Genomic DNA, 20,552 nt, shown 5'->3' on the forward strand with positions numbered 1-20,552 from the left:
CTAGCCACAGCAAATTTGTGTATGAGGTCGCTCTCCCTGCTTTCGGACACAGACACAGAGAGTCCGCAGTGTCCTTTCTGCTTCGCAGCAGCAAACCCACAGCCCGAAATGAAAAGAATAAAAAAGAACGCTAAAAATCTATGTTAGGAATCTGGCGGGCAGCAAGGAATCCTCACTAGGTGAAAGAAAAGCTCAGGCTCTCAGCCCCAGCCAATCATATGAGAGAAAACGTCGACACGCCTCTTTTTATCTTCCAATCAGCACCTACCTCAATAAGCCCGACCCACTGCCTGGGGTAAACCGACTTTTAAATTACATTAGCATGCTTTCTTCTGACCCTCCTCAGTCATTCCAGGCCATTCCATGACTGTGTTCCAAGGAAGAAATATGGACGTAACAATGACAAATGACAAAGCTAGTCGGTCTGGAGGTGAGAAGTGAAACTATAAAATTCTAGAACCAAACCCGCGGGGGAGAAAAAAAAAAAGCGGGTTCTGGTAGGAGGACTACAAACCCCAGATAGCCGTGCGCGTAGGCGGTGCGTGCCAGGGAGAGGGGGCGGGCCATTGAAAGGCGGAAGACCGAGGGTTACAGGACTTCCTGTTCTAGCGCCAGCAAGTGGGTGGGACCTGCGCAGGCAGGGCGGCGGTTGTGGCATTTTGGAGCTTTGTCAGCGGAGGGGGCGTGGCCCGCGCTGAGACTGGTGGAGTGCGAGCCGAGAGGGACGTGGGTGACGCGTCTCCTTCCATCCAGCTCAGTGGAGTGTGAGGTGCCCTGGCCCGGCCGGCGATTGGCTGTTGAGAAGCGAGTACGCGGCGGCCGTTGGTCGCTGGCAGCACGGAGCGAGGGCCCGGGCGGGCGGGGCGGGGATGGGGAGGCAGTGGCGGCGAAGGCCGGAGGAGGCGGGCGAGCGGGCGGACACAGCGGCGGCGGCGGCAGTCTCTGGAGCGTTCGTGTGAAGCGTCCCTGTTCCCGCTGCCGTGGGCCTCTCGGGGAGGCTGTCTGGGACGCGAGCCGCTGCGGAGCCGCTCCCCTAGCCCCTCAACCCTTCGGACTCTCGGTCCCATCCTCGCGTTCCTGCTCCGGCTCCTCCATCTTGGCCTCGGCAGTGGCTGCTACGGGGAGGATGTGCCGCCTCCTGGCAGGGGGAAGAAGGAGGAGAAGATGAAGAAGTACCGGCGGGCCTTGGCCCTGGTCTCCTGCCTCTCTCTCTGCTCTCTAGTCTGGTGAGTAGGGGCCGGCCTCTGGGGACTTTCCGTGGGGAATTAAAGAGTGAGTAGGTCGGGTCACACCCCCATATCATCTCGATTTTTTTTTTTTTTTTTTTTTTTGGGGGGTTGCTGGTGCTCCTGCCCCCAAGCAAGGGACATAGCAGCCACCCAGCTCTTTCTCTTGAGATTTACAGTTGTGTTTTGGAATTTGCAGAGTCCAATAGGGAGAGAAGGGAACAGTGGGGATCACTCTTTGGCTTTGTACTCAGGTACTCCATCACCGCAGTTGGAGCAGTTTGGGTAGTGTTCAGAAAGCTTATGAGTGACTTAGTTTTACTGTTAGTGCATTTGCTTTCGTTATGAGGTTAAGGGCATGGGCGAGTCAGGTGTGATGTGTTCCGGACCTGTGATTTTGAAAACGTGAGTCGTCATGAGGGTAAGAGTAATGTATAAACAGTTGTTCTTCTGGTCAGTTCTTGCACAATCTTGACCAATAGTACTTTTGGGGTTGCTGTTCGGGAAACAAGGTGGGGGGGGGGCAGGAGAATCCTTTATGAAATCCATTTTCGGTTAGCTTAGTGGAGAGAGTTATCAAAGATGTAGTGTCAACCATAGTTATTGGGCATGTCCTTTGGTATTGGAAAGTAAACTGTTTTTCGATCTGCTCTGCCCTTTTTGCTGAAATTTTATGGAGTTCAAGTTAATTTTAAGCACACCTCTGTCTTTTTAGGAGCAGAAATAGCTTGTGAGCCAAAGAATTACAAAAGGTGGACTTGGAAAAGCCATTCTTTCTGAAGGAATTCCCAAAAGCAAACGATGGCTTTTTTGTCAAAGTGATTTTGCTTCTTATGTTAAAATCTAAACAGACTTTCTTATTTAGCTTATGTCTTCAAAGTGCCAATAATAATTCCCATTTTTATGGGTGAGTAATGGAATCTAGAGGTGCTTAAAGTTGTACAGTTGTTGCTCACATAGAGTAATACATCAATATGGGCAAAAGAAAATACTTGTCTGAAAAAAATCTGTCTGGAAGGACTGTTTTTGGAGAACAAAATGCTTGGTCTCTTATTCTGAATCCTTTAAATACTCTTTAACAGAAATGGGTATCTGGACCCAGTGTAAGGACAGCAGTTTCTTAGAGTTGATGAGCTTCTCTTACTGGCCTTTTATTCCCCCCCCCCCCACCACCACTGAGAAATTATCTCCAGATTCTGCTACCCCACTCTTTTGTAGACTGAGTGTTCTATGTTCACATTGTAATCAGTTTCTAGGGTTTACTCCCTTACCCTGTTAATGCTACAGTCATTTGATCAACTGTCATAGTTGATAAAGCCTTTCTGCCTTTGTCTTCCCTGCCTAGTACTATATAGGTTAACCTTAATGGAAAAACACAATGCATCCTATCTAGCTCATTCATTCTGGTGGCTATTTTCTTTTTCTTTTGCACACTGCTAATCACAATTGTTGGTTAAGTAGTACGGTGTATTCTAGGTGTCATTGTAGCATAGCTACAGAACAGCAGTGGTAGCCAATATTTATTGTCATCTGTGCCAAGCATGTGGCATGTGTATGTGTTAGCATCTCTGTCAGCAAGGCCCTCTTAGGTAGGTATTATTAATTGCATTCTGTATTTTACAGATGAATAGAGAGGCTAAAGTTATTCTTGTAACAGAGTAACATGGCTAAGGTTAAGCAACTACTGAATTCTTGAGTCTAGATTTGAACCTAAGCAGCTTATAATACAGGCTCCTCACTACAGTGGTTCTTTGACTATAGGTTAAATTAGGCCTGTGTTATTAGACAGATACAGCACCATCACTTACTAGATATGTCTACTTGGACATGTCATATAATTCCTTTGAACTTTAGTTCTTAGAGCCTCAGTATGATAAAATTGATCCATTTATATCAAAGTTATTAGAAGCAAATGAGATGACACATAGACTACACTTTACAAAACAGAGCATACTATGTCTTTCATTATAAAAACATTCAAAGGAGTTATTATGTTTTCTGTGTATTGAACATTTTGACTCTTGAAAACTTGAGTGTGCAGCCTATCTTGCTTTTTTTGTTTTTTTAATTGAAAAACTTTATTTTAAAAAACAAAGATAAATGTACAAATTTTAAGCATTTTTGCATAAAAGTATACGAATACATTTTTTTCTATCTTGTTTTTAGTATTGAAGCCATTGTGACCAAGAAGCCCCTTGTGAATTTCTACTGCTGCTATAACAAATTACCAGAAATCCAATGACTTACACATAGTTGTTCTATAGCTGTAGGGTGAGTGTGCAGGAGTCCACAATCAGTCTCACTGGGCCAAAGTATTAAGGTGGCATGGCTGCTTCATTCTGGAGTCTCTGAGGGAGATGCTGTTTCTTTGACTTTTTCAGATTCTAGGTGTAGCATGGATTCTATCTCCTGCCTCACACCACTTCACCCTCCCTCTTTGGCCCTCAGCATCTACCTATGACTGCCTTTCTCTTTCTCTTTCAAGGACTTGTTATAGTGAGTTTACCTCTTGGTCAGTCTCCATGTCTCAAAACTCTTAATTTGCTGAGGTCTTCAAAGTCTTATATAAAGCACACTATTCAGAAGCGGAAGGTGCAGACGAGGGGAGTTGATCATCACACTTAAGTGGATGATGTGATCCATACCTGTAAATAGCTAGTCTGAGTATATTCCCTAATAGTAAACCTTGGTGCATGTGCCTTTAAAATGTGTCTGGTTATTTGTAAGTTATCTCCATGTACCAATACGACACCAGTACTAGTACATATAATTACATGATATTAGTTGTTTAAGAAAGATAAAAATACTTTGTTAATATTACCATTTGTTTTCACTAAAGTAGTAATTTTCAGTGAGAAATGTATAATTGAATAGATTATTTTATATCAAATATAGATGAGTGGCTTATAATGATTACTCTTCTTAGCCTTGCTATTTTGTTACTAGCTTATGTTTGTAATATTATCTTTGTTAGCTATTTTTTAAAAATACATTTGATAAGGGTTTGCTTAGTTAAAACAAAATAATTTCTCCATCTTCTTAGCTGGACATGTGTAAATCAGTGAATCGTGGTATGTTGGAGGTAAACCCACTGCTTGAGAACTTTGTTTTTTCTTTGTATATCTGGCTTTTAGTTCTTGCAGTTTTTGACATTTCTTTAGCTAACCCTTAAGAACAATAAATCCTTACATTAATCTTAATGAAGACTTAAGTTTTTAAAAACAGTAACAGATTTCTTTCTGTGACTTAAAGGATGAGCTTAGAGCAGCTAACATTTATACTAATGAGAAAAACTTGAAGTTAAACAACTCTGATAATTTGACATACAATAAAGGTTAGGTAAAAGGTCATTAGGTGCATCTAATGAAGGATTTGCATTTTGTATTTTCTGTCCTTCATTCATCAGTTATATGCCTTTGGGTTAGTTATTTCTGTGAACATTAGTTCTCATCTATTAATGGTTTCTAGGGTGGATAGTCAAGGTGGGAGACTTGTGTTACAAGCAGAGGGAACATTTTTGTGGGGTTATCTGGAGTTTTTAGTAGGGGTAGAGAAGAGTTGAAAAGGATAGGGTTTTGAAGAAAATTGATTATTGCCCAGGCAAACTCTGATTTTAGCAGGATAGAAGAGGGAGTGAAATAGGTTAAATAAGAATGAAAGGGGCAGGCCATGTTGATACTGATATTAGATTACTGTCACAGGTAGATGGTCTGACAGTTTCTGAAGGTGGTAGGTCATAAATGGAAATACACTAGGAAAGCATTGGGGGGCTGTATAAATCAAGATGATGACCTTTTTTGACCTTAGTTATTATAGAGGAAGAGATTTTTCCCTCCTTGGGTTGTGATTTTATTTCTGTGTTCTTTGCTTTTTCTAATAATTTTTCAGCTTCTTTTGTTAATATATGAGAAGAAAAACAAGAAGCAAACCATATAAAACTGTTTTCTTCTTAATTATGGAAGATTTGAAAATTCCTATTTTGTCTTTTACCTGGAAAGTGTGTGTGTGTGTGTGTGTGTGTGTGTGTGTGTGTGTGTGTGTGTGACTTTACTGCTTCTGTAGAGACTTTTTAGAAGTCTCTGTCTATTTCTGAATAAAATGATATTCAAAATAAATGAGATAATCATGCTTTCTACATCATTTGATGACTTTTGTTGTTGGAATATGAAGAGACTTAATATGAAGAGACTGGAAAAAAAAATCAGATTTGCTGAGATAGAATCTGGTGCCTGAAAGGAGTATAGGGTCGTTGTGAACAGTGCCAGGTCCCTCCAGATAAAGCTAGGTTGCTTTAGTGTGAAGAGATCCTTGAAAGAAGGTGGCTCATCTTTATGAAAATCTGTGTCTGTCCACACACCAAAAGGCAGACGATTCTTATGTTCTTTGAATTATTTTAGGAACTGGAGATGTGGCTCATGTTGCCCTTTAATGTTTAATACATTTGAAGATGTTTTAGAATGTAAATAAAAATAGACTTGGCAGACGGTTAAAAAAAAAAAAAAAAAAAGAATTGAAGATATTAACAGTTAACTCTCTTTGAGCACTGTTATCTCATAATTTTGTTGTTTGTAACTAGTAAATTACTTTTCCACTTCTCTAATGTGAGCAGAGAAATCAAATACATATAGTTAACTTTGCACTTCTAATGAAGAGAAACTTTAAAATGTATTTAATTACTTTTTTTCTTTCAAGTCATTTTCAGCTATGAACATTATGTGTATAAATGCTATATATACGCCCTTGTTTAATAGTTTGTGCATATATGGAATAAATAAGATACCCTACTTGAAACAATGATTTCTGTATTTCAGATTTTTCTTTAGTGCCAGCTGTATAACACATAGAGTAGAAAACACAATTTTTACCTGTTTTATCTGTTTTGTTTTTTAAGACCATATAATATTATAAAGTGTTTTCACAAAGTATGATTTCATATGTCACAAGGGAATGGGAAATTACTTTTGAGTATTTTCAGTATAAAAATATAATTCCTTGGGATATATTTATTTCATAAATTGAGTGCTTTAAAATTTTTTTTAAGGTTCATTTGCTTTTGAAAGACTTGTCTTCCTTCCTTTTTGGGCTTCCCAAATGCTAGACAAGTATTCTATGATTTACACCCCAGATTCAGAACATTTTTTGTTTCGAACCTGGGTTTCTTCCTGTAGCCCTGGATGCCCTAGTACTCTTATCTATAGACCATGCTAGCCTTGAACTCACAGAGATCCTCCTGCTTCTGCAACCCCCCACCCCCCGAATGTTGGGATTAAAGGTTTATGCCATCACCACCACCCAGCTTCAGAACTTATTTTTATAATGAATTACTAGTTAAGTGATATTTGTATTTTATATAAAAGTATTCAATGTATATAAATGTATTCAGTCTTTTATAGTGTTGGCATAGCTCTTAGGTACTAAGCTCATAATATATTTAAGTGCTATTATATACATTTTGATTCATTCACTCTGGGTACTTTGGCAGCTTATTGAATAATATAGGAAAGACTATAGGAGTTTATAATAAACTAGTTTATTTTTATAAATTTACTTCTAGTATTACTTGGTTACCCACATGCATTTGGGGTAACAGAGAGGAAAATAGAGTATGAGGCTTGAGCCTTGTGTGCATGTTCCTTGTCATAATATATTAGAAAGGGCTCAGTAGTCATTTTATGATCATTATAACTCTTGTGAAATATACACCCTTTTTAATAAAGACTTTCATTTAAAGATGAAGAAGGACGATACATAGACACTAAGCTTCTTTGCCGAGTTTTCTCACAGGAATGGTTCCAGAATTTAGGTAGATTTGTGAGCTTCTATTCTCTTAGTTACTGTTCTGCCTGTATGCCAGTTGATGTCCTTGGGCTAAATTTGTTGTTTGGAACTGATGGGGCCTGGATCAGCCAAGGAAAAATTTAATAGCAGGAGTTAACAACCTGAAGCTCTACATAAAAGTACCTTTTTCGAGGATTCCTACCTCAGAGACTATATATTTAAGGATATTTTTGGATTTTTGTATTCAGTTTTGTGTTACTGGATTAGATGAAGTCAACTATTTTCATATTGCCAATGTTCTAGAACTATGATTAGAATGCTAATCATAGTTAATGAATCATTCAAAAAGCTGAGTTTCATACTACTTATTAATGGAGAAAATTGGCCTGGAGTTGTTGGGAAGGCTTGAAGTGTATGTGCCATGTATAAACTCAGATGGGAACAGGCGTTACATGAGCTGAAGTGAGACGCACTGTTGCTGCTAATATGAATGATGGCTGTATCTGTATGTATGGCTCATGCCTGCAGTGAGCAGATGGCACTTAATTGTCAGAAAGAGGTGTGAGTAAATTAATAGTGAACAGATAGAAGTGGTAATAAGCAGTTAAACTTAAGAAAAAGTAGCAGATATGAGATTATGGTGAATTTTATAAGTGAAGCCAAAGAGCTAGATGTTAAATGTCCAGCAAGGAAAGTTGTTTTGAGAAGGTTATGTTGACATTGTTGTACTAGATGTGTTTCTGAGAAGAGAGGCAGACTTAGAGACAGATACTTGGAAACAGTAATTGAGTTTGCCACAATAAGAATGTGGTTTTAGAAATGGAGAAAGTAAGTATTAAGCACAAATTTTATGGAATTAAATGAACTGGTTTTATAATGATAGGTTGTGAAGTTCTCCTGTAGTACAACTGTAGTGCAAAGGTGTCCTGCAGAAGCCAGAACTTAAGAGCTGTTTAGTTTGTCTCTGGCCTGCTCCTGTCAGCACTGCTTTCTCTTATTCATCTCACAGCAACAAATCTAGCAGGCCTCCTGTGCTGTGTGATGCATTTTTCTGTAGGATTCTGCCAAACAAGGAAAGGTAGCTACTTTCTTAGAATACACTGTAGATGAGATCATAACTCCTTGTATATTAAGTTATGAATTTGCGAAATAAATTCAAAGATAGAAAACCGTGTTTTTATCTTGTGTTAATAGTGTATGAAAAGATAGACAAGTTATAAAAAAATGAAAGATGAATGGTCTTATAGTTGGAGGGGGATGGAATATCTAAGCCCAGATTGTATAGGATTTAAAAATGTGGGCTTGAGAGATAAAAGACTGGAACTTTCTTCACAGAGGGAAAATTTTTGAAGGAGAATGTTTGACTTTTGAAACAGAGCACTGAATTTTTGCAGATATTAGGAATCAAGAAAGATGACAAAGAAAGAAAGCTTTGAAGGCCTAGTATGCTACTGCATTCCTGTAATCCCAGCACTTGGCAGGAGGAGGGGGAATCAGGAACTCAAGGCCAGCTTCTACTACATAGAGGACAGTCTTAGTTACATGAGACCCACTAATAGAAAGGAGGAAACTGGAAACAAAGATGGAAAGGTATTTAAGATTACTTTATCAACAATGTCTGATAGGGTTGAAGTGTTTGAAAACAGAAATGATATTTTTTAGAGGAAAGTGTTGGTAAGTCATTGTAGTTGAAATAGAATATGGGAGGTGACAAGCATGCATTCTTGTATGGTTGTTTCGCAGCTTGGAGGAAAAAGAATAATTATAATAAAGTTAATGGCTACAGTGGCCTTATACTTTATAATTTTTAAAAAGATTTTTTTTTTAATTTGTATATGTCTGCATGCCTCTGTGTGGATATGTGTATCTGAATGTAGGTGCTTTTGGTGGCCAGAAGAGAACTTCTGATCCCCTGGAGTTGGAGGCTGTCTGTTGTAAGCAGCTACCTCACTCAAATGCTGGGAACTGAACTCCAGTACTCCTGAAAAGTAGTATGTACTCTTAACCACTGTGCCATCTCTCCAGCCCTATTCTTTTGATTTTTGTCTGTCTCTTAATGAAATTCTTTTAAATAATCCTGCTTGCCTAAGGATAGAAATTTGAAGGTTTAGTCCCTAACCTACTTTTGAGGATTAATTTATCATTGTTCAATATGTGGATTTCTGTTTTACCCAGACTATACTTACACTAATTTATTTGGGAACTTTATTTGTATTTTGAAATGAAAATTGCTATAGAAAAAGCACTGCAATTTGAGTTTTTTAAGATAAATACATCTTACATATTTTTTTTTAACATATCCCATTTTAAGTATGATTAGTATATGATTATTTCCAGCAGCTTTAAGGACAGATTTTATTGGTAAAATTAGTAATGGTAGATTAAGATACAAAACATTGTCTATATTGCTCAGTACTTCTTCATGACGGATCATTGAAATTATTGGTTGGTTTTTAGTGATCAGTCATTGAATAGAATTTGATATGTGGAGTATGGTGGCTGAGAATAACCAAGACCCAGCCTATGTGAGTGACTAGTAATGATCTGAACTACTAAATCGAGAGGTTTGATTATCATCAGTCAATAGGGTTTTCTCAGCAAGACTGAAAGAAGGGATACATTGTGCTCTTACCTACTAAGAGACCAAGCAGAAGCAAAGCAGCTTCTAAGAGCTCCAAACTGTAAGGCTAAGAAATATATACATATATATTATTGGTATCTGAAATAATTTCTTTAGTGTGTTAATCACTGTTCTACTTACTGTAGATGATTAGATTTCTTTACTTGCTGCTAATATACTAATACAGTTTGGTTTGGATCAATAATTAGTTAACTTTTTTCTTTTAAGTACAAAAAAATTTCAGTTATGTGTATTTTAGACTTCCAAAGATTGGTCACTTATGTTATAAATTTTACCTTTTATCAGGCCAATCTAGACTGGTTGCCTTGTCCTTGTTTCTAGCTGTTGTGTCTGACCCTCCTATCTCAGTATTGCTGCAGTTGTAGCTGTGTAGAGGTTTAATGGATCCCATGTGCAGTAGAACTGGCTTTACTATCTCTAGCCTACTCTCCTTTCTTTCCCCTTCATTTCTTCCTTCCTTTCTTTCCTCCTTCCCTCCTTCCTTCCTCCCTGCATTTATTTGTTTGTTTGTTTGTTTATTTTCATTTTTCTGGATGGGTTTCTCTGAAGCCTTGGCTGTCCTGGAACTTACTACGTAGACCAGGCTGGCCTCAAACTCACAGAGATCTATCTGCCTAACTCTGTCTCTCTAGTGCCACCACTGCCCAGCTCTACTTTTATTTTTTGAAAGACCAAAAGGTAGTTTTCAAGTCTTCCTTACATGTCAGTATTTTGAATTGTGTTAAAATGACTTTTTTTTTTAAAGCAAAACAATTAGCTAATATTGGCAGTCTAATAGTTTGATTTAATAGTTTTCATGTTAAGTTTGGATCTTTTATTTGTGGCAAATAAGGAATTATATAATATTTTATAACCAGGAATGTAATTGTTGTGGCTTTGTTTTGTTTCGTTTTTTGAGACAGTCTCTGTGCAGCAGAGACCTGACTGGACTCACTTTATAGATTAGGCTGGCCTCTAACTCACAAAGATCTGCCTGCCTCCTGAGTTCTGGGATTAAAAAGGCATGTGCCACCATGCACAGTTTAGGAATGTAATTTTTATATCTAACTTATATAAAGTTAATATCTTTGTATTTCACACTTACGTAAATCATCTTTAGTACAGGTAAACTCATTATTTGTAACATAATTTTACTGTTTTACTTTTCCACTTTGATATCTTTTAAAACTGAAAATAGATTTCTTTTCACACAATATTTCTAATTACGGTTTCCCCTTTCCCTTCTCCTTCCCAACTCCTCACCCACCCTAATCCATACTTATTTTTCTCTTTCTCATGAGAATATAATTATACTTCTAAAAAATAATAAAGATAAACAAGCAAACCAGAATATGATGAAGCAAATAAATTAACAGAAGAGTTAAAGAGCACAAGAAAAGAGACACATATGTTCATACACACACACATACACACAGAGCATGCGAGAGAAATCCCAGAAAAACATAACACCAGAAACTCTAATATATATGCAGAAGGCCTGTAAGGAAATAATAATGCCCAGGCAAAGATTTATGAGACAACCTTCAAAAATGCCATTGAGTTAATTTTGTGTTCACTGTCTACTGATGGGTATAGGGTCTGTCCTTAAAAGTAGTTTGTGTAACTATTAAGACTCCACAAACAAAGTTTTCCTTTACGAGCAGTTAAATCAGAATTATCAATCAGAGATACCCTTTGGGTTAGGGATGGGGGCTTGTGTTCACTTCCTCTCTCAGTGCTGGGACCCCCATCTTGCCTTAGATCATGCAGGCCCAGTAGGTGCTACTACAGTCCTGCTGGTGTTTAGAAGGCTTTGTTTCCTTGGTGTTCTTCACCCCTTCTGGCTCTTAGAATCCACCAACTCCTCTTCCAGTAGGGTTCCCTGAGCTCTGATGGGAAGGATTTGAAGGACACATCCCATTTAGGACTGAGTTCCATGATCTCCTATTCTCTGCACATTTTCCAGTTGTAACTACTTAGAGTAGACAAGTGATGCTGATCTTGTTTCAGAACTACATGGGTTATTTTTAAAGAAACATACTGACTTTTAAACTGAATTGCACATCTTTAATTCCACCCAACACGAAGGAAACAGGCAGAAGCAGAATCTCTGTAAGTTTGAGGCCAGCCTGGTTTACAAAGTGAGTTCCAGGATAGACAGGGCTACATTAATAAGAAAAATCCTGTCTCAAGACAACAACAACAAAGACTTTTATGATTATATAGCATATGTTCCACATAGTGTGTGTATATGTAGTGTGTGTATATGTAGTGTATGTGTGTGTGTGTGTGTGTGTGTGTGTGTGTGTGTGTGTGTGGTGGATGTGTTTTATTCATTTGAAGAATCTTTACAGTTATGTAATGTATCCAAATGTCTTTCAGTAGGTGTGATAGTGATTTTCTAGGTATGTGTTACAAATAATAAAATAGATTTATATCTAAATCAGTTTCGATAGCCTGCTTTCTAAGACTTAATTTAGAATGAAAGACACTTGAGAAATACTGGTCTACAAACTTGTGGAGATTTGTGGTTTTTATATTATGAGGAACTACTGAGATAATTTTGATATTAAGGTAGCTTACAGATATTTGTATATTTTTGTTGCTTGTTGTTTTGAGCCAAATAATTATAAGGAATTCTATTCCTTCTTCGTTAAATTTGCAGAGAGGTTTTTGGCCTAGAAGAGTTGCAATCTGTTTCCGAGTTATATCAGCCTGGAGTGTTTGTGCTTGCAGAGTTTGTTACTTCTGGCTTTCAGTGTCCTGAAATAGTATCAGAATAGTTTACAAGCTTCACTTCCATGCCTTGAAATAGTTTAGACAGGTTTTACAACTATCTTTAAATATTTGTAAATGTCTTTGGCATCTGGACACTTTCTCAGGAGGCTAACTCTTAACAACTTTCTGTACCTTCTGTGATAATTATTTCACACTGCTGCTGCTGTTCTGTTGTACCCTACAGAAATTTATGTATTACTTGGTATTGATAGTAATAGAATAATTATTAACTTTTTCCCCATCTAAGATACCAATACTCTAAAGTGTGTTCTTGAACATATTAGGATAAGAACTTGTATTTTATTGCCTGAGATTGTAGCCCATTAAAAGGATATTTACTTAATTTTCCTTCTGTTGTTCATTGTTGCTGGTGGTGGGTGTTTGCAGGCTTCCAAGTTGGCATGTATGCTGTAAAGAGAGTTCTTCAGCTTCAACGTCATACTATTCTCAAGATGATAATTGTGCAGTAGGAAGTGAAGACACACAGTTCCAGAAAAAGGTACCCTAAATGGAATTGACAGCCTGCTTTCTAAGACTGTCTTAATTTAGAATGAAAGTAACTTGAGAATACCAGGCTACAGATTGGTGGAGATTTCTTTTTTATTGTTATGAGGGCTAGAGAGGTAATTCTGATATTAAGATAGTTCAGAGATATTTGTATGTTTTTGTTGCTTGTATTTCAAATTTGGTAACATACTACGTGCTAAGTATGATGTATATTCAATAAGAATTAATCCTTTATTACTGCAAAGAAATCTGCTCTTAATAAATTAAAAGCTATCAGCAATGAGTATTGCATGGAGAGTTTGCAGTTGAAGGCTTTGTAGTTCCTTAGATATAATTAGGCACACTGGGTAGACATAAAACACCTGATGGTTTTGAAATCATTTATAATTTTACTACTTGAAATGAGAAAGGTAAATACTGACTTGTATTTGTCTTTTGTCTCTAACTTTCTGTATTTTAAATTTCAGAAGTAACTTTGGCTGACTATAAAACAATTTTCTTTGTGTATACTTTTCCCATCCCCAAAGGAGCCATATTTACTGCTTCTTATGAGTGTTGAAATGTTTTTCTGTACATATAGGTACACTTTTAAATAGGAACACAAATTAATATTTTAATTTCTATCACAATAACATAAAAATGTTTCACAAAGTGATTTCCTCCCTTCTCCAAGGACATATGCACATGACCCTTATTATACAGATACAGCAGAATGTATTCTTCCCTTCATGAGATTTTTGTATTCTTCAGCTGTGTGTGCATGTATATCATGACAGACTTTTATTTACATATTTAGAGGTTTGAGATATAATATTTGGACTGGATTATTTAATTGTTAATAGAATTTTATCTGGGATGAAAGATAGAAACTGAAAATTTGTTTAATTTTTTTTTTTTAAAGAAAACATAAGGGGGACTGGAGAGATGGCTCAGTGGTTAAGAGGACTGACCTCTCTTCCAGAGGTCCTCAGTTCAATTCTTAGTAACCACATGGTGGCTCACAACCATCCGTAATGGGATCTGATGCCCTCTTCTGGTGTGTCTGAAGAATCCATTCGATTACATTGTTTAAAAAAATCCATAAAATGTAATGCTTTTATCCACAACCAGTAAAACCTGTCTCTAACTTCTTCCTTGATGAGATATTTACATATAAAATGTTACAATCCAGTCACTTTTTGTCACCATGTAGAATGAAAGAGAAGAACCTAGTAATGCTGAGCTATCAGGAAAATCAAATTCATATTTAACTGTATCTCCAGAAGAAAATAAATTAAAAGATGACTACACTGTGGATGTACAAGTAAGCTATATACTACCTTTGCTTTTAATAATATACTTTATGGCCTTTTTTTCCCTTCACATTATTGGATGCCTTTGTTTAATCAACATGTTATATGTTGTTATATTTTCTTCATTGTAAAGTACCATATAATAGAATGTAAAATTATTTACATGTTAATAGTAGTACAGATTTTGTGAAGACATAAAATTAAAGATTTAATAATAATTATGGCTATTTTCTTAGAGGTAAAATTTGAGTGCAAATATTTCTTCCTAAGTTCTTTTTTCTTTTTTGGCTCATTAAATATATTTTTTTTTTTTCTGATTTTTAGGTACCATATCTTTTTTCTGATCTGCTTTATTTTGCAACAGAAGTAGTTGCATGTAGAACACAGAACATTTGGAAACCAGTATTTAAATTTACATAGGATATGAAGTTAAAAGAATACGTTAAAATGATTTGTTCTATTTCTTCATTCTAAGTATTGTTTCCTATTTTATGCACCTGAAATATGGCAGTTACTAAAATCGTGAATAAATACTATAAACCTAGTAGAATACTGATATGTCTTGAAGCCATTTAATCTAAGAGGTTGAAAGAACTAGGGATATTTGATATAGAAACAGAAAGATTAAGAAAAATACATTTTACAGATTAACAATGTTCATATTGGGGCTGGAGAGATGGCTCAGTGGTTGAGATTACTGGCTGCTCCTCCAGAGGTCCTGAGTTCAGTTCCCAGCAACCACATTGGTGGCTCACAACCATCTGTAATGGGATCTGATACTCTCTTCTAGTGTGTCTGAAGACAGCTACAGTGTATGCTCATACATAAAATAAATAGTTCTTTAAAATATGTTCATCTCAGAATGAAGGACTTTCATTTTATTAGATTTTAGAAAATATTTGCCAAAGATTTAGGTATAGACAAAAAAACTGCTATCTGTTGCCTTTCCAATTGCACAACTATCTTGAAGCTCATGTAATTGAAGTCTAGAACTGTGCTTCTCAGCACAGTGGTTGCATATCAGATATTATTTATTATGATTCATAACAGTAGCAATATTAGTTATGAAGTAGTGGCAAAATAACTTTACGATTAGGGGGGTCACTAAAACATGAACTGTATTAAAGGGCTGCAGCATTAGGAAGATTGAGAACCACAGGTCTAGAAGCTTTTATCTCAAATGTTTTGAAATTTTGTGGACTCTCTTATTCCTGTGTAGTTTAGCATAATAGTTATTGGGTCTTTTGGTTATAGAGCATTTGAAGTGTGGCTGATTGGTAAGATTTACTATTACGTACAAAATACATGTTGAATTTTAAGGACTTAGGTTTAAAAACGAATGTAAATATCACTTTAAAAATTTTGAATATATGCTGAAATAATATATTTTTTGATAATGTCCTTTCCTAAAGATTTTCTACTTTTAAAAGCAAGCCATTGTTATTAGTAAAAATTTTACTGCTATTAGTTCTCCAAATGATCACACTTTGAATATGGTTGACATTGTCTTGTGTCTCTTTTTGCTCCCAAACTGGCTCACCTATTTTTCAAGGCTTGTCTCATCTAGTCTATAATAGTCCATAGCTTTTCTTTCCTTGAACTTGGTGTGAATTTTTCTCACTTGTTATTCTTTGTTACACTTTTAAGTGCATTGTGTGCTAAATACTGGGACTGTTAAAATCAAGAGAACATTCTCCTTATTGAATACATTTGTATTATAATGGGAAACAAGAGGAAGACAGATAGTAGCAGTTGACTATCTTGGATGCTGTGATGAGAGTGAACAGAGAATAGTAGAAGCAGAAAGGAAGGGAGCAGGTGAATTCTATTATTGCTGGAGCTGATGGAAGCTTTCAGATCTGAGTAGGTGTTCAGTCGATTTCTGAGGAGTGCATAAATAGAACATTTAGGGTTGAAAGAAAAGCAAATTCTTTATTGTGTTATAATACTTGTACATAGCTTTTATTATTACTTGTTGATACACATTTTTTCATAAACACTTTAGGGATAAAAGAACTGTATTATACCATTTTGTGTATTTTCACGGGATTTCTTAATTACTAATAGTACAGTATTAAATAGAAATGGAATTACTTGTAGGACCTGATACAACTGTGTCTGCTAATGTGCAGGTTCTGTATTAGAATATGAAATAAAATTCTAAGGGTAGTAATGTTGGGAGAAAGGATGTGTGTGTGTGTGTGTGTGTGTGTGTGTGTGTGTGTGTGTGTGTGTGTGTGCCTGTATTTCTTTTTAGTATCTTTAGTGTTGGAGAATTAAATCCAGGATGGTAGTCTATGTATATTAAGCACTTTACCACTGGCTTAAGTGCCCTTATATTATGAGCATCATATAGTCATTTTTCAGCTTTCTATTAACTTCTGCCATCAGAAGTAACTTATTAATCTTAAGATTTAATATAACCTTTTAAAAAACAGAATATGGAAACAACAAAGTTAAGCCTACCTGTGGTTGAAGCACTCCCTACAGTTGATTTGAATGAAGATTCTTCCAGTGTAATTGCAGGAAGTGAAAACATCGAAAATAGTTCCAGTTCATCTACCTCAGAAACGACTGCAGTCTCAAAGCTTGAGTAAGTCATTATGAAGGGGGTGACGTGGGGGAAGAAGCAAACAGCAAATTGGAAGCATTTCTTAATTTAAAAAAAGACCTTAATATACTCAATTTGATATGTGGGCTTGATAGCAGTTATAGTTTATTGTATCAGTGTCTTATTTGTTTATGTTGAATATCATTTTAATAGTGAGCTTATTTATTCAGGTCAGTAGATTAATAGATTATGGCTTAACATGAATCTCTGCATTGCATAGGTTCTATTGAAGAGAAATTGTACATAAAAAATCTATTTAGTTATTCAGAAATCAGATGTCAATTTATTTCCATCAAGTGTTACTAGCATTTCAGTAATAAATCATGTTTGTGTGTGACTAGCTACTTTTTGTAACTTAAAAACTTTTTAAATACTTCAGTTTAAGTTTTCCTCAATTTAGCAAATCAGTTCTGTGTTTCTGAGTTCCTTCAGCTGTAATGCAGAGAGCAAAGTCAAACCCTCTCTTAATACTCATTAAGTATTTATTTTATTGAGAGAATTAATAATAGCAAGCACGTAAAAGAGTATTTGACTCAGCTAAGAATAAGTGCTACTGTATTGCCACTTTTAAAAACCTTTTTACTGCAATAGAGTCAGGTTTTAAATATCTGTATTCCTCAAGAATGTAAGGGACTGGGCTGATGGAGTTGTGCTCAGAGATGGTATCATTTGGGAATGTGGCTCAGTTAAGGAAAAGGGAACAGAAAACACGTTGAGAAAAGTCTAGATAGTTCAGAGACTAATTAAGATCAGAATAATGTTTATCTGAACAGTATGTTCTTATTGCCCCATTTTATTAAAATATTGATTAGAATAATTCAATTACATTAAAAAAAAAACCCTGAAGAACTTATGGTAGAACTGTTACCTGTACGTGGGATATGTTCTACTAGTAGGCTGCCTTGTCTGGCCTCAGCAGGAGAGGAGAAAGAAGTACCTCACTTTGCAGAGACTTGAAGTTCCAGGATGGAGAGGATATCCAAGGGGGCTCTCACCGCTCAGAGGAAAGAGAAGGAGGAAGGGAGAAAGAGTGTGGGAGGTAGTGCCTGGGAGCAGGGCAGTGAGTGGGATGTAAAGTGAGTAAGTTAAAAATTAAATTAAATTAAAATATTATTGATTAGTAAATTATAAGTAAGGAAAGAAAAATATTGAAATATTTGCACATTTTTAATAGTAAAATTGTAAAAGTTCAGTAAAGCTTCACTGAAATAGCTTGAAATAATTGGTAGATTTTTGCTGATTCTAACAGTATTAGATTCAATAGCAGCAGAAATCTGTTAGAGAAGATACACTTAGAAAAAAATGTCTTTATTTTTATTAGGCCAAATATTCATTTAATATTTTGTTATAAAACGCTGTAGTGTTTTAGGTGAACAGACACCCATAGATCAGTCAACAGTTGATTGTTCATGATTTAAAGTAAATAGCCCAGGCTGGCCTTGACCTCTTGTTTGGCCTCTTAGGTACTGGGATTAAAAACATGTGCTATTCTGCAAACAACACTCTGTGGCAGATGAACAAAACTGTCTGACACAATTTGAGCTTGCTATAGCAAGAGAGCCTAACCTATTCCGGCGTTTTCTTCCTCATAAGACAAGCCATTACATAGGCTCAAACAATATTTAAGAAAAAAATTGCTAGTCGCGCACGGAGTTAGTTGTATAATGTGGAAGATAGTCACATCTCATGGAAAGATTCTCTGGCTCATCTTCAGAACTTTGCTGTGCTTTTGCCCACAATGGCAAAGGTTTCCTGCCCCAATTTTGGGTTTACCTGTATTTGATCTAGGTGCCACCTAGTATTGACTTTTTTTCAATAAAATTAGTCATATCTGTATCTCAAAAAAAAAAAAAAAAAAAAAAAAAAAAAAAAAAAAAACATGTGCTATTGTGCCCTATTTAAAAATAATTTTTGCAAACATTCTGTAGGTCTTCAAACATTATTCTTTCTTGGGCTTACGTTATGTTTCAATATCATTGAATTTAAACATATATTAAGCCTGTTAAATCACTGGATTATCATTTTTTCTTTCCTTATTTAGTGAAATAGAAAAATCTGGTACTTTATCTATAGCCAAGCCAGGTGAAACGGAGCATCCTGAAGCTGACTGTGATGCGGGGGAGGGTGCTGATGTAGATGCTTCAGTGGAACAACCTGCTTTTGCCAGTCCACCGGAGAGGTGGGTATGAGTAGTTCTTTTAACTGTGGTTCTTTATGTTTTTTTATTTTTTTAATCTTGACAGTGTCTTTTTGTGTAGACCACCTAAGCTAACCTGGAACTTTATGGGTAACCCAGGTTTACCTTAATCATAGGTTCCTCCTGTCTCACCCTTCCAAATACTGGGATTCTATAATAACTGCAGTGTAATTTTATTAAAAAGGTATTCGGTGCAATCTTTATTCTACCTTTTTATTATGGAATTTTATCTCTTTTGTGCTCCTGTTTTAAGTGTTCCTTGTGTGTGGTAATCATAACAATTGTATAAAAACTTCCTCTCCATCTAAAATATGTTTAATATATTTTTTGCTTTTAAGTAGCCTTGTTGGCCAACATATAGAGAATGTGTCATCTTCACATGGCAAAGAAAAAGTAACAAAATCAGAATTTGAATCAAGAGTTTCAGTGAGTGAACAGGATGGCGGTGATCTAAAGTCTGCATTGAACGCTTCAGATACTGTAAAAAACGAGGTTAGTGTGTGCCTTTGGCTGGCTAGTACTCTGTTATGTAGCGAACTGTAGTAGTGCAATCCTGAAAACATTGCTAAACATACTTGTTATAAATTTAGGGATATTAGTCATAAAACTGATGAACTCTGCTTCTGTATATAGCAAGTAGTTACTTCATGATGTTCTGTCTAGTATTTATGTATAAAGGTGTTATGGAATGGATTCTCTTGGGTTTTATATGTAATTACATGACGTTCTGCGCACCTTCAGCTTTTTGGGGCAGTATAAGTAAAATCCTGCCTAAGTTGTGTTTTTGATCTATGTACATGCCACGACCATTAAATCGAAGAATATCATTTAATTCAATGAGAACAAATATATGCTGCTCAGCTAGAATATTCTAAGAGCACATTTTTGGTTTTGTTACTTACATGCAAAGTACAACGAGGTGATAAACTACTGTCTTGAAACTATTTTTACACTAAAGATGGACTGTATTATAGTGAAGCAGTTGTCATTACCCTTTCTGAAGTCTACTTTAACTGCATAGAAGAGCCTAGTAAAAAATTTCCTTAGGAACTGTTACCCAGCAATTTAGGATCCTCCTCCGGCAAATAACTAAGTGAAAGATTTTTCTTTAACTTCAAAGCAGAGTAAATTGAATGAAAGAATAATTTAAAATGCCAGGCACACCTTTTTATTCCTTTTAGTTTGGGATGTTCCATTCTTTTTAGTGAATTTTCATTTAAACTTTCTAACTTAAATTACAGAGCTTTATATGATTCATAGGACTTACTGTGCGTGTCTGTGGGCTTCCTAGAAACACAGGAACTCAGTGTTTTGTAGACTGGTATTTTAAAAGAACTCATTTTAATTTTCTCAGTGGAACCAGATCAAGAGTTGTTAAAGTTCAGTTGTCAGATATCACACCATAAGTAAAAGTAAGCAAACATTAATACCTGTCTCATTTGTAGCTCTTTTAGTCTCAGTCATGAATTGAAGCTTGGCAGCTAGCTCTGTCCTGTATTTACTTGCTCTCAACTATTAGCCAACTACAGTACCCAAGGCCTTA

The 20,552-nt window shown here is 36.1% G+C and overlaps 1 protein-coding gene across 10 annotated transcripts in view; it reads left to right on the plus strand.

Moving 5' to 3' along the window:
• The first annotated feature begins 942 nt into the window (after positions 1–942).
• SUCO (SUN domain containing ossification factor) overlaps positions 943–20,552 on the plus strand; it is a 56,268-nt gene continuing 36,658 nt past the window's right edge. For 5 of the 10 annotated variants that reach the window (XR_013975026.1, XR_013975027.1, XM_080916266.1 and 2 more), the window contains exons 1-6: positions 1,058–1,226; positions 12,790–12,901; positions 14,102–14,212; positions 16,640–16,794; positions 18,854–18,991; positions 19,348–19,501. Coding sequence is in view for 8 of the 10 variants with exons in the window: in XM_080916266.1 (XP_080772392.1) it covers positions 1,165–1,226; positions 12,790–12,901; positions 14,102–14,212; positions 16,640–16,794; positions 18,854–18,991; positions 19,348–19,501 (732 nt within the window). In the remaining 2 variants the exon portion in view is untranslated. Of the gene's footprint in view, positions 1,227–12,789; positions 12,902–14,101; positions 14,213–16,639; positions 16,795–18,853; positions 18,992–19,347; positions 19,502–20,552 lie in introns of all 10 variants that reach the window. The other 5 variants (XM_080916263.1, XM_080916267.1, XM_080916269.1 and 2 more) reach the window with 3 other exon arrangements.

The sequence above is a fragment of the Micromys minutus genome (genome assembly GCF_963924665.1).
Source record: "Micromys minutus genome assembly, chromosome: 1".
Classification (NCBI taxonomy): Eukaryota; Metazoa; Chordata; class Mammalia; order Rodentia; family Muridae; genus Micromys; species Micromys minutus.